Below are 14,717 nucleotides of genomic sequence, written 5' to 3' on the forward strand. Positions count from 1 at the left end.
AAGCCCTTGGAGATCGATTCAGGCACAAGTCTACAAAGTCCTTTCTGGTCCTTTCCTCTCCGTTCTCAGCAAGGCACCAGTGCAGGCCAGTCTAACAGGATACAGACTGGTTTCCGTCCTTCAGCTTCTCTTGGTCCTTCTAGTCAGGCAGAGGATCGTCGTGGTCAAAACTGGATCTGATCTGTAAGGAGCGGAGCTCCTACATTTATACTGTGATTCTTTTATCTTTGCAGGCCAGGGGGCATGAGTCTGGTTCAACCCAGTTCTGGAGCACTTTGTTGACAGGACGCTGACGTCTTCTTTCAGGGTTCAGGGCAGAGACATCAGAAGCTCTGCTGGGCGGTGGAGCCAGCATTGTGGTGGAGGAGCACAACCCTATTCAGAGTCAAGGACTACTCCGCCCACCCATCCTGGTGTAAGTACTCTATTCACCACCTGGAGCACCCGACTTTCCCCGGGAATCTCCCAGCCCTGTCCCTCACACAAACCCAGACAGCAGATACACATCCTGGCAGAGGCGGTTGAACAGTTAGGCGAGCAAAGGCTAACTTTCTAAAAGTAGCGTTTGCAAACACAGGATATTAAAATAAACCTTACCAAAGGAAGTATTTTATTATTCTGAGTTCAGGCATACTAAACTCGACCGGCTACTGTGTTCCCGGAGCCTGCCGGGACTATAGCGCGTAATAGCTCTGACAGCTCGTCTGGCCTAAGAGAACAGGTAGCCCTTCAATAGTGAAGAACCAAAAGGGCGGTAATTCACTCCTAGGACATGCCACACTCGAGGCTTGTCCTACCTTATGCTTACAACGCACCCTGCCCGTAGGCCTACCATAGGGGTGACTGATATGAAGGTTAGGGAAGGTTCAGGGACTGGCAAGTGTGGGCACTTGCGCAATCAGCGTGCAATACGAGACTGCACGCGGGGTCAGCAATGGCGGACCCGAGACACATCTTTCGAGGCCGGTTCTGTGGGTGGCGCAATCAGCACTGCAAGCCCACCAGCAGCATTTGTATCTACAAGCCCCGGCACTGCTCGTGCACGTTACTGGGGACTGATAGTAAATCAAAAAGCCAATCATGGAAATCAATTGTACATACACTTTACATTGGGAGCACTTGCACTGCGACATGGATTGGCCGTGGCGCAGTGCCCTGAGCAACGAATACCAGCAAAACATCAGAGACACATCAGCAAAAAGAGGAAAGGGAGACTCACGCCAAGGTGCCAGGTCTAACACATGTCCCCTACAGCTGAAATGTGGGGAGAACTACCCTTGCCCAGGGAGTTCCTCATCACTAAGGCGGAAAAACCTTGACAGACCGTCAGCATTGGCGTGGTCTATGCCAGGGCGATGTTCCACCGTAAAGTCCATACTCCGTAGAGAAATGGACCACCTCAACAGTTTCGGGTTCTCACCCCTCATTTGCATCAAACATCTGAGGGGCCTGTGGTCCGTCTGAACTCGGAAGTGAGACCCAAACAAGTAGGGTCTTAGCTTCTTCAGGGCCCAGACCACAGCAAAAGCTTCTCGCTCAATCGCACTCCACTTCTGTTCCCGTGGAAGTAACCTCCGACTGATGAAGGCCACAGGGTGATCCCAGCCCTCCTCAGTCGTCTGTGAAAGGACAGCCCCAATCCCATGCTCTGAAGCGTCTGTCTGCACTACAAACTCTTTGGAGAAATCAGGAGCCAGGAGCACGGGCACCGTGCACATGGCTTTCTTCAGGGTGTCGAAGGCTTCCTGACAAGCGTCGGTCCAGATCACTTTCCGGGGCTGCTTCTTCGAAGTCAGCTCGGTCAAGGGGGCAACGATGGTGCCGTATCCCTTGACAAACCTCCTGTAGTACCCGGTGAATCCGAGGAAGGCCCTCACCTCCGTTTGGGTCTTGGGGGCTTCCCAAGCCAGGATGGTCTGAATTTTGGGTTGAAGGGGCGCCACCTGGCCGCTCCCCACTTGGTGTCCCAAATACACCACGGATCCCTGCCCGATATGGCACTTGCTTGCCTTGATCGTGAGGCCTGCCTTTCGCAGAGCCGCCAACACTTCCCAAAGGTGCAGCAAGTGTTCTTCCCATGTTCCGCTGAACACTGCGATGTCGTCCAGGTAGGCGGCACTGAACGCGTCCAGTCCAACCAACACCTGGTTGACCAACCTCTGGAAGGTGGCAGGGGCGTTTTTCATCCCGAAGGGCATAACCCGGAAATTGGTAGTGCCCATCTGGGGTTGAAAACGCTGACATCTCTTTGGCCCCGTCAGTTAAGGCAATCTGCCAGTACCCAGACGTTAAGTCAAACGTACTGAGGTACCGGGCAGCACCCAACCGATCGATAAGCTCATCAGCTCTGGGGATGGGGTGCGCGTCAGTCTTCGTGACCGAATTGAGTCCTCGATAGTCCACACAGAACCGGAGTTCGTGTGTGGCTCCCGGCGTCGCAGCCTTTGAGACCAAGACCACTGGGCTGGCCCAAGGACTGCTGGAGGACTCAATCACCCCAAGAGCGAACATCTTCAAGACTTCCTCCTTGATGCAAGCTCGCACCCTGTCAGTCACGCGGTAAGCCTTGTGCTTCACCGGCAAGCTGTCTCCGGTGTCCACATCATGGATGCACCAATCTGTGACACCCGGAACCAGGGAGATCAAGTCAGAGAATTGCCCCAGCAACTGGCGGCAATTGTCCTGCTGTTCGGAGGTCAGGGAGGGTGAGAGATTAACTCCATCCACTGACCCATCTCGCTCGGAGGCCACCAAGAGGTCTGGGAGAGGCTCGGTCTCCTCCTCCATTCCGTCATCGGTAGCCAACAGCATGCCCACTTCTGGCCTCTCCAAGTGGGGCTTAAGGCGGTTAACATGTAGGACCCTCAAAGGGTTCCTGGGAGTTTGCAAGTTCACCAGGTAGGTGACAGGACTCTTGCGCTCCACAACCTCAAATGGACCCGTCCACTTATCCTGAAGTGCACAGGGCTCCACTGGGGCCAAGACCCACACCTTTTGTCCAGGCTGAAGCTCTACCAGAGTGGCATTCTGGTCGTACCACAGCTTCATCTCCTCCTGGCTGGCTTCCAGGTTTGCCTCAGCAAGTTTCCTGAATCGCCGGGTCTGGTTTCGGAAGGCCAGCATGTAGCTATAAACATTCTGGGGAGGTTTCCTGGGAGATTGCTCCCAGCCTTCCCAAACCAGACTCAGAGGTCCTCGTACCGGGTGACCGTACAAAAGCTCGAAGTGACTGAACCCGAGCGACTTTTGTGGCACCTCTCGGTACGCAAACAGTAGACATGGTAAGAGGACGTCCCACTTACGCCTCATCGGTCCTTCTAGGCCCATAATCATGCCTTTCAAGGTTCGGTTGAATCTCTCAACCAACCCGTTTCCTTGGGGGCGGTAAGGGGTGGTGAACTTGTACGTTACACCACACTCTTGCCAAAGGGATTTCATATATTTCGATATGAAATTGGTACCTCTGTCAGACACCACCTCTAGAGGGAATCCTACTCGAGAGAAAATTCCCATCAGCGCTCGTCCCACCACGGGGGCCGTCACTGTTCTCAGAGGGATGGCTTCAGGGTACCGGGTGGCATGGTCCACCAAGACCAGGATGAACCTGTTGCCCAGGGCTGTCTTGGGGTCCAGAGGCCCCACAATGTCAATTCCCACTCGCTGGAATGGGGTACTGACGACGGGGAATGGTTGGAGGGGAGCCTTGTTCTTCCCTCCGCACTTCCCGCTTGCCTGGCAAGTCTGGCAAGTTCTGCAATGAGCGTCTGAGCTCCGATGCATCTGGGGCCAGTAAAAGTGGGTGACAAGCCTGTCATAGGTCCTGTCCATCCCCAGATGTCCTGCTAACGGCACATCGTGAGTCAAACCCAGTAGGAAGGCCCTGAACTTCTGTGGTACCACCAGCACACGGGCTGACCCAGGTTCAGCAGCCTTAGGCTCTGAATACAGGAGATCGTTCTCCCAGTACACCAAGTGAGTTCCGGACCGATCACCATTGGCCTGGTCTGCAGCCTGCTGCCGCATACCCACTAGAGAAGGGCACGTTTTCTGCTCCTCACAGAATTCCTCCCTGGAGGGACCTCCTTCTTGCTGCCAATGGGTCAGCTCAGTCAAGTCTCCCAGTTCGTCGATCTGTTCCCCTGTAGGCTCCAGGGCATTCCCCTCGAGGTCTGCTTCCTCCTGGGCCGTGGGAGCATCGGGGACCGGCTGTCCACGCCCCCGGGGCCGCCTCTCTAAGGCCGGTTCCTGGGCCTCTCCTTCAGGCTCCAGGACCTTTTCAACACCCCTACTGGCTGCCATGGACCGTGTGGTCACGCACGCCCAGTCGGGTAGACCCACCATCCGCAGATGAGTCGTTTTCTCCACCTTTTCCCAAGGGGAGTTCTCCAAATCGTTCCCTAGCAGACAATCAACAGGCCTGGAGGTCCTCGCAGCGACTTGCAGAGTACCTGAGAAGACCCCCCCCCACTCAAAGGGAACCTGAGCCATCGGACACTGGCTCTCAGAATTTTCCGCATGGATAACCCTACAGTATGCGTGCGGTACCAACTGCTCTTGAGATTCCAGGTGATGCCTCACTGCAGTCACACTGGCTCCTGTATCTCAAAGAGCCTCCGCCTTCTTACCGTTGATGGTCACTACCTGCGCATATTTTTTAGTGTTACTGGGCAGGTAGTTTTCGGGGACCATCTCACTGTCTCCTAACGAGACTAGGGTCATCTGAACGGGACCCCCACCCATTTGGACGGCTACTTCCTCCCCAAAGTTAACATTAGCTAGTTGCCGGGGGGGAGCACCAGTGGGTGCGGGTTTTGCAAATAAGCGACACTTAGGGTCAGAGGCAATGTGACCCAGGTCGCCACACCTAAAACAGGTGATGGGCCCCGTTTGAACAGGTTTACCTGTCGGGCCCCGGTTGATTTCGGGGGTGGGGAAGACTGAGAACCTTTCCCTTGGTTCCCTTGGGGATTACTTTGGGGGCCTTTCTGGAACCCTTTCTGTTTTCCCTTGTCCCCCCCACTATTCTGCTGGGGACCCTGCCCACCTTTGGCTGAGTCTCCCACTGGACCCTTGTGGACCCTGGTGCTGAGCCAGCGGTCCGCTTCCTCAGCAAGCGTCCTCGGGTTGGACAGCTTGCTATCGATCAGGTGCTGGCGTAACTCAGGAAAACAATTATCCGACAAGTGCTCCCATGCTATGAAATCAAGCAGCCCTTGAAAATCATTTACCTTGCTACCCTTCACCCAACCATCCAGCGCTCTGCAGAAAAAGGTCACATACTCCACATACGTACCCCCTTGAATCTTCACACACTTCCTAAACCGCTGTCGGTACATTTCAGGAGTGAAACCAAACCGATTCATCAGGGCTTCTTTCATTCGTGGGTAGGAATTGGACTCTTTGGAAGGGAGATCTAACAGGGTATCCCGCCCCTCGGTCAGGAACCGTCCCCACAACCCCGCTCTCCAATCCTTCTCAGGGACCCGGTGGGAAGACATGGCTACCTCGTAGGCCCGGAACCACTGTCCTATGTCATCACCCTAAAAGTATTCCTTCACCACATCTTTCGGTACGTAGACCCTTGACTCTACCTGGGCTGGCGTTGTGCTGCCACCAGGAGCTGCGTCCAAGCGCTTTGCTTTCAGCTCCAATTCTTTCATTCGCACTTCATGCTCCAGCTGGAGCCTTTTTTTTCTCCATGGGCATCTGACCTTTCAATCTGGCCATCTCCCCTTCATGCCCTCTGGTTGCGGCCCTGTCCGCCAGCTCTTCTGACGATGGGCCTCCCGGTACCTCAATAATGCTATCAGGTGGATCCACCACCACCCGATTGGCTGGCTCTCTGGACTCTTTCCAGGCTCTCAGTGCCGTGATGCGTTGGACTCTGGTTTTGCAGCCCGCCTGGGAAACTCAAAACTTTTCGCACAGGGCTCTCAATTGCTCGAGTTTGCAATTTTCTAGCCCTTCCCAGTCAACATCGTCGATTCCAGAGAACACAGAGAGTACAACGGAAGGTGCTGGTACCGGAAGTGAACCAGGCATGGTTGGAAGATTGAAGATCTCTCGTCGAGAACGTAATCTGTGGCTTCGTTATTTGGTCTGCTCTCACTACGTGGTGATCAGTAATTCACTGTATATAAATCATAAATGCAAATCCGAAATCCTTTCCGCTGGTACCAATGTTGGAACCCGAAGGTCTCTGGTTGGCACAGGTAGGTACTTGTGACAAGCAGGGACCCTGAGACCCAATCGTCAGGGCAAGGGAACTACTCCTTCGAATAACCCCTGCTCACCATCTAGGCAACGTGGCGCGAGCAGACAAGGCTAATCTTCAGGGCGATAGTAAGTGAAGCATTTATGATCACGCACAGTAAACCCACTGACCCACCACAAACGGACACCAGTCAAATGGTTGTATCAAAAATATGTATACTTTATATAAAAGATATATTCAAGCAGAATTATCACAAGACCAACAATAACGTTTAGCGAATGGGGGCCACCAGATTACAATAGCAAACTTAGTCTTTCAATGTTCATTGTTCGGCAAGGTACGATGACAGGGAAATAAGAATGTTGCGGACCCTGGATCCGATATGAACTCGAGACGGAGTTCAAGTGTACCTTGCTGTGGAAGTCCGAGGCATTTCAGGCGCGGCCGGTGAGGGCTGACCCCGAACGAGGCCGACGGTTCTCCAGAGGATCTCTCCGGCTCGGTCCCCCTCGAGGAGCGAGGCGGGGGAGCTAGACTGTGGAGGGTTGCGGCGATCCGGGATCAATGCAGCTCACGGGGCGAGGCGCCGTTCAGGCCTGCGGGGCGTACTACTTCTTAGCACGCCGGGTCGTACTCGTGGATCTGTGAGGGGCGTTCTCGGACAGACGGGTGTAGCACCAGGCTTCCAGTACCACTGTACGGGGAGGCCTTTCTTGAGGTGCGGCACGAGCCTTGGTATGCAGGAGGACAAAGCGAGACAGTCGGGTACGCGTCGACGTACGGACCGTCCGAGTCTATGGAAATGTTCTCCGTGCAGATTCCGGGTGGAGAGATGAGAGGTACCCAGTTGCGCTCCGTTAGTGGTGAGGTGACAGGAGAGCAGGCGGCCCGGCACTGAAGCGGAGAGCGACTCAGGGATGAGCGGGGCTCTCTACGGCGGGGCGACCAGGCTCCGAGCTGTCACGACCTGGGAGGGGGCGAAGGCACCCGAGTCACAACTCTGGCGAGGGAATAAGAACTAAGGCCCAACAGCAGATGGGCACAAGCAGATAGAACCCAATTGTCCTGGGGTTCCGTTCAGGGGGCAAGCTCTCGATCAAGCCCTTGGAGATCGTTTCAGGCACAAGTCTACAAAGTCCTTTCTGGTCCTTTCCTCTCCGTTCTCATCAAGGCACCACTGCAGGCCAGTCTAACAGGATACAGACTGGTTTCCGTCCTTCAGCTTCTCTTGGTCCTTCTAGTCAGGCAGAGGATCGTCGTGGTCAAAACTGGATCTGATCTGTAAGGAGCGGAGCTCCTACATTTATACTGTGATTGTTTTGTCTTTGCAGGCCAGGGGGTCTGAACCTGGTTCAACCCAGTTCTGGAGCACTTTGTTGAAAGGACGCTGCCGTCTTCTTTCAGGGTTCAGGGCAGAGACATCAGACACTCTGCGGGGCGGTGGAGCCAGCATTGTGGTGGAGGAGCACAACCCTATTCAGAGTCAAGGACTACTCCGCTCACCCATCCTGGTGTAAGTACTCTATTCACCACCTGGAGCACCCGACTTTCCCCGGGAATCTCCCAGCCCTGTCACTCACACAAACCCAGACAGCAGATACACATCCTGGCAGAGGCGGTTGAACAGTTAGGCGAGCAAAGGCTAACTTTCTAAAAGTAGCGTTTGCAAACACAGGATATTAAAATAAACCTTACCCCTGACAAGGTAGCTGCTGCTGTGAGAGCGCTTCACGCGTTTTTGCAGTAAAACTGCTGTTTTAAACGTTATTTTTCATTTCTGTTTGCTTTGGGCATTTTGACCCTGTTTTTTAAAATCCCCCCTTACCTGCACAATAATCTGAGCCCCTCACCGCCGTTTGGGCGGGTCTGGTCCTGGGGTGGGTGCCCTACTCGTTTTGGCTGCCATCTTGGAGTGGGGTGAGTGGAGTGAGGCGTTTCCACCTGTCAGCGCTTGAGTGCGCATGCGCCGCCTGGGAACACCTATTTAATGCTCCTCCCCTAGCGCAGCGGGATCGCGCAGCGGGCGTGTCCTCGCGTGGCCGGAGTCGTGCCAGAGTCCTGCCCGTCTGCGCCCGTCCGCGCTCGGTTGCGCTGGTTTCGTGGTGGCTTTAACATCAGGTACAGCTTTAACTATGCTTACGTATACCAGGGAAACCCTCCTGGCGATTAACAATTGTCTGCCTCCCTGTGCTGGAGCCCGTGTTCATCCTCTGTGTGGCCCTCACCGCTGTGCTTGTGGTGGTTGGCTACTCGAAGCACCATCTTGCTTGGGGTCCAGTATAGTGCAGCCTGCTATAAGCAGTAATGTCTCTTTGCGACATCTTACCATCTGGAATCTGAACGTAAGATCGGCGGTCAAGCACTATCAGGATATTGCTGATCTTATGGTCAATGACCCCCCTGACATCTTCTGTCGGACAGAGACATGGCTGCAGGATACCGATTCTACTGTATTGAATCTGGCGTTTCCCGCTGAGTATTCCATCTACACGCTCAACCGCTCTTCTAGAGGGGGCGGAGTCGCTCTTGCAGTCAAATCTTGTTATCCTTGCGCCTGGAGTGTGCAGAACATCACGGGATGCGAAAGCGCCCTGTTCAAGGTTGCAGTTACATCGCATTTTACCTTGTCAGGATTGCTTATTTATCGCCCACCTGGTAGCTCCGTGGCATTTCGGGAGGCCCTTACTGAGGCAGTTAGTTCACTAGCAGTAGGGTCGGCCAATTTTTCTATCATTGGAGACTTGAATCTCCATTTTGACACTTTGTCTCTCACTTCAGTGGGAGGGATGGTGGCGGATCTCGAGGCCCTTCAACTGTTCCGGCTGGTCTCGGACCCCACCCACAGTGGTGGCCACATTTTGGACCCCTTTTTTTCCAACTTAGAGGGGGCTACAATGGCCTCCCCCCGCCCCCTGACTTGGTCAGACCACTCGCTCGTGACTATCTATGCGAGCCATGCCCAGACGGCGTTGGAGCAAACTAAAGGCGGAAGATCTCTATCGCCTTCTCACTGATGACCCACTGGGTGCAGTGGAGAACGTGGAATCTGGTTATGACCATTTTTGCGGATGGGTAACCAGAGCCCTCGACTCCCTTATCCCGATGGTCTCAAGTAAGTGTGGCCTCCGCGCCCCCAGCCCCTGGTATGATGGCAATCTGAGGGCCCTAAAAAGTGTCTGTAGACGTGCAGAGAGAGACTGGAGGAAGAGGTATGACAGCAGCAAAAAAAACGCGTATACGGCTGCTGTCAAGTCCTACCACCGTGCGGTTTGTAGAGCCCGGGCAGCATACTACGCTCTGGAGTTTCGAAGTAGCGGGAATCCTGTCAAAACCATCTTTAAGGCTCTTAAGGACCTTGTGGCAAGGAAGCCTGACGGTAATTCCATCAGCTCCAATACCCATTGTGAAGCGCTGGAGGCTTTCTTCCTGGAGAAGGTCCAGACCATCTATAGGGCCTTTCCCACTACTGCACAAACCAGCATGGGGCCACCCATTCTGTCGGATCAGGTGGTGTTAGACTCTCTCCCCTGTCTCTCTTTGGAGTCCTACACGGCCTTGGCTCTTCGAGTCAAGTCTGGGTCGCCGGCTGACCCGCTCAAGCCACTTATGTTCAGAGACCAGACTTTTGCTCGCCCGGTCTGCGACTTAATCAACATGTCGCTATCATCTGGCCAGGTGCCTTTGAAATGGAAGCATGCGGTAGTAATGCCCATTTTCAAAAAAACATCTCTCGACCCCACAAAATCGGAGAACTACCGCCCGATTTCGCTTCTCCCGTGGCCAGCCAAACTCGCGGAGGTGCATGTTAACACCGCCCTCACTGAACATCTGTCGCGTGCCAACATTCTGGACGATACCCAGAATGGTTTTCGGGCTGGCCACAGTACGGAGACAGCATTGTTATTTATGGTCGAGCACCTGCGGGCAGTTCTGGACGCAGGTCAAACCGCGGCGCTTGTTTTGTTAGATCTAAGCACCGCCTTTGACACGGTCTCCCATGAAATTCTCCTGCAGCGCCTGGAGGAGATAGGGGTGACCGGTACTGCACACCAGTGGTTTCGTTCGTTTCTCAGGGATCGTTCCTTCTGTGTGGCGTCCCCGCCCTACCAGTCCAAGTGTCATCCTCTGTCTCTTGGGGTCCCGCAGGGTTCCTCGCTGAGTCCCACGTTGTTTAACATCTACGTGAGGCCGCTGGCTGAGGTTGTGAAGCTCTGTGGTATGACCATGGTGTCGTACGCAGATGATACCCAGCTAGCGGTCACGATCAGTGAGGACTCCAGGGTGGATGCCCCAAGATTCAGAGAAGGACTTCGGGCGGTAGCGGGTTGGATGACGTCCAACTGTCTCCAACTAAACGCCAAAAAAACGGAGGTGATGGTCTTTGGGAAGTGGACGGACCTATGGGGAGACACTTGGTGGCCTCCTGAGCTGGGTCCCACCCCCACTCCGGTTGCGGAGATCAAAAATCTGGGGGTCTGGCTCGACCCTTCCCTCAATTTTGTTGGCCACACCAAAAGGTGTGCTTGCTTCGGCATCTTGCGCAATTTGAGACCTGCCCTTAAGTATTTCGATGCCGCAACTCGTCAACTTGTGGTACAAGCTACGGTTATGGCTCGGCTGGACTATGCCAGCTCCCTTTTTATTGGGTTAAACCAGGCCGAGCTGACCCGACTTCAAAGAGTGCAGAACGCAGCGGCCAGAGCAATCGTAGGTCTTCCTAGGTTTTGCTCGGTCGGTCCAACTTTGCGAGCCCTGCACTGGTTACCCGTTAGGCAGCGGATCCACTTTAAAGTGCTGTGCATATCTTTCAAGATTCTGAAGGGCCTGTCGCCTCCCTTATTGCGCCAATTTTTGTGCCCTTATATCCCGGGCCGTACTCTGCGTTCGCTGGACCAAGAATTAGCGGTAGCCCCTCGGTTCAAACTCAGTCGGGCGGGGGGTCGCTCCTTTAGGGTGCGGGCAGCCGCACTCTGGAACGCTCTCCCCTTGAAATTTCGGACTCTTGGCGACTTGCTTTCTTTCCGCAAGGCCGCTAAAACTCTTTTGTTTTCCCAGTTATGTTAAAATTTAAATCCCCCATTTTTAATAATATTTTCTGTTTCCTGTTGTGTTGTGTTCGCCACCTTGTCGATGCGCCGGGACGCTCCTTCGCTGGAGCAGCCGTGCGCAATACAAATAGCACTAACATAACATAACATAACTAAAGGAAGTATTTTATTATTCAGTTCAGGCATACTAAACTCAACCGGCTACCGTGTTCCCGGAGCCTGCCGGGACTATAGCGTGTAATAGCTCCGACAGCTCGTCTGGCCTAAGAGAACAGGTAGCCCTTCAATAGTGAAGAACCAAAAGGGCGGTAATTCATCACTAGGACATGCCACACTCGAGGCTTGTCCTATCTTACGCTTACAACGCACCCTGCCCCTAGGCCTACCGTAGGGGTGACTGATATGAAGGTTAGGGAAGGTTCAGGGACTGGCAAGTGTGGGCACTTGCGCAATCAGCGTGCAATACGAGACTGCACGCGGGGTCAGCAATGGCGACCCGAGACACATCTTTCGAGGCCGCTACTGTGGGTGGCGCAATCAGCACTGCAAGCCCACCAGCAGCATTTGTATCTGCAAGCCCCGGCACTCCTCGTGCATGTTACTGGGGACTGATAGTAAATCAAATAAGCCAATCATGGAAATCAATTGTACATACACTTTACATTGGGAGCACTTGCACTGCGACATGGATTGGCCGTGGCGCAGTGCCCTGAGCATCGAATACCAGCAAAACATCGGAGGCACATCAGCAAAAAGAGGAAGGGAGAGTCACGCCAAGGTGCCAGGTCTAACAGGAATATTATTTTATATGAAAAGATAAAGATACTACATTATTTAGGTTTTCCTTCTAAAAGGTCAAAATACCAGAATAAATCATTAAACCCTCATGTCAAGTCAATGTGTTTCAGCTCCCTTAAGTAAAAGATAGGCATCAAAGGCATTCACCGGGACACATTTTGATTACATTTAGGGTGACCCCAGAACCAAAATTGCTCTCGGTCTCCAGCCTCATTGTTGGGGTTTGGTCGACTGCAGGCCGCTTTGAGACCCTGGCTAGAGGGCGCCTCGAAGCATCACCTCCGTCTCTAGTGGGCCTGACGGTGAAGACAAAATCCAGACATTATAACAAATCCATCCTCAGCCTCCTCATTAGTGAAATCCCTTAAACCTTCAATAATATTACCAGGCTGGGTATAAAATGAGACCATCTTAGGGCTTCAAATTATGTCAGTAGCAATAATGTTTAAAGTTTAAAGGGAATACTTCAGGATCTGTCACCTCAAGGGGGTGTGTTCTGGGAATCTTTTGGGCCTTTTTAGCTAATCATCACTTCCTGTAAAAGATCAGACATGTTACCAGCGATTGGAGACTTTGATTTGTTCCCCTTTATTCGTATATGTGTTATTCAGTTTCATTGAAATTTCCACCACAAAGTACAGGTGATAATGTCTATTGTGTGTCCTCAGATAACCTGCTGTTTGTTAACTGTTTTATCACTGAGGCTGATTATTCAGTAATAATCATGTGATGAATGGTTGAATCAATCACCTCAGGCTGAGGGATGTTATCCTCCAGCAAGAGGCAGGTCCAGGCTGCTCTGGGAGGGAGGCATCCTTCAGTAACTGGAGCTTTGATTGGGGGTTCTCCTTTCCACTCCCTAATGACACTTTGATTGCCGCCCCTAATAAAATGACCAGAATTCAAAGCTCCACCTTAATCAGCTCTCGGATTCTGGGCTTCTACTGTTTGGAAAGTTATCTTGGAACCATTTGAATTAAGATCCTGCATTAACGGGGAGGAGTGTCTCAAATAGTGGATAACAAAGATCCCTCAACCCCTCAATTGGTAAGGTGGTTGGAGAGGGACAGATTTTACCTAGAATGGGACAATAATGAGTCAAGTTGCTTTTTTCTATTAAATGCACAAATTCCCTGGGTGATCCAAACAAATTTAAAATAAATGTATTTTTGCTCCTTTAGCAGTTTTCCAACAATCTTCAGCCAATCCCTGGTATCAGTTCTACCAGGTGCAGCGTTACTGCCAGTTTCCTGTCTGGGTTTTCAGGTGGGAGGTGTGATCATGATTGCATTTGAACAGCGCACGCCTAAATCAGCCACTGCGCCTTCTATCCAGAGGCGTCAAAAATGAGCACTTTATTGCTCCTAATGAAACATGCTCAAATGAATGTAGGAATATGTTTTATTACATTATCTAATGACTATTTCTAACAGTTTAAAGAGTGGATATAGCTGATATCATTTTTACTTTCTTGCAGACATGGAGAGCTGCATGCAGTGTCCCGAGGACCAGTGGCCGAATGACCGGAAGGATGGATGCCTCCTGAAGGCCATGGACTTCCTCTCATACAGCGATAGCCTAGGTGTGACGTTGGCCACTGCGGCTATTTTCTTCTCCATGGTCACTGCTGGAGTGCTGGGAATCTTTATCAGACACCGGGACACCCCAATAGTGAAGGCCAATAACCGTGATCTCAGCTACACACTCCTTGTCTCACTCATTTTGGCCTTTCTCTGCTCTCTCTTATTTATTGGGCAGCCTGCAACATTCACCTGTCTGATCCAACAGGCTGCATTTGGGATTATTTTTGCTGTTGCTGTGTCTTGTGTTTTAGCAAAAACCATCACTGTAGTCATTGCCTTTAATGCCACCAGGCCTGGGAGCAAATTGAGTCGATGGCTGGGACCCCGGATGTCTGGCTCGGTTGTCCTCTTGTGCACACTGGGAGAGGTGGCAATCTGTGTGTCTTGGCTGCTCACCTCCCCACCTCACCCTGGCACTGACATGCACTCTGAGACTGGCAAGAAGATCCTGCTGTGTGACATGGGCTCTGTCACTGCCTTCTACGCTGTGATTGGTTACATGGCCCTCTTGGCCTTTGCCAGCTTCATTGTGGCCTTCCTGGCCAGGAACCTCCCAGATAAATTCAACGAAGCCAAGTTCATCACATTCAGCATGCTGGTGTTCTGCAGCGTCTGGGTTTCCTTCATCCCGGCTTATGTCAGCACAAAGGGCAGGTACATGGTGGCCGTGGAAGTCTTCGCCATCTTGACTTCTAGCGCTGGACTGCTGGGCTGTATATTCATTCCCAAATGTTACATCATTGTTTTCAGTCCAAATATTAACACCAGAGAACGTTTGACTTCATGTGGCCATTTGTAGTTTCAGACTGGAAGTTTAAAAGTCACATTAATAATAAATTTATGCATTTTCTTTGTGGTGGTGGGGGCAGACAATTGAGTCCAAAATTGTATCATCATTTTGTTCAACGATTGGGCTCTGTGCAGGAAACATTACAAATGTTTATAGTAAAGGCAAAAGGGATGGGTTTGAGTCCATGCGGATGCAGCTCAAAGAGTAGGCATTTTTAGTTGATGAATAAGAATAGAAGACTGGAATGTACCTGAGCAGCTCAAGTTGTGATTCCATTTGTTTTA

At 52.2% G+C, this 14,717-nt stretch overlaps 1 protein-coding gene across 1 annotated transcript in view; it reads left to right on the forward strand.

Moving 5' to 3' along the window:
• The window catches only part of LOC144824369 (vomeronasal type-2 receptor 26-like), a 28,762-nt gene extending 14,320 nt beyond the window's left edge, over positions 1-14,442 (forward strand). The window contains exon 2 of the mRNA XM_078683481.1: positions 13,538-14,442. Within this exon, the coding sequence (XP_078539607.1) occupies positions 13,538-14,442 (905 nt within the window). The remainder of the gene's footprint in view (positions 1-13,537) is intronic.
• The last annotated feature ends 275 nt before the right edge of the window (positions 14,443-14,717 follow it).

The sequence above is a fragment of the Lissotriton helveticus genome, chromosome 3_1 (genome assembly GCF_964261635.1).
Source record: "Lissotriton helveticus chromosome 3_1, aLisHel1.1, whole genome shotgun sequence".
NCBI lineage: Eukaryota > Metazoa > Chordata > Amphibia > Caudata > Salamandridae > Lissotriton > Lissotriton helveticus.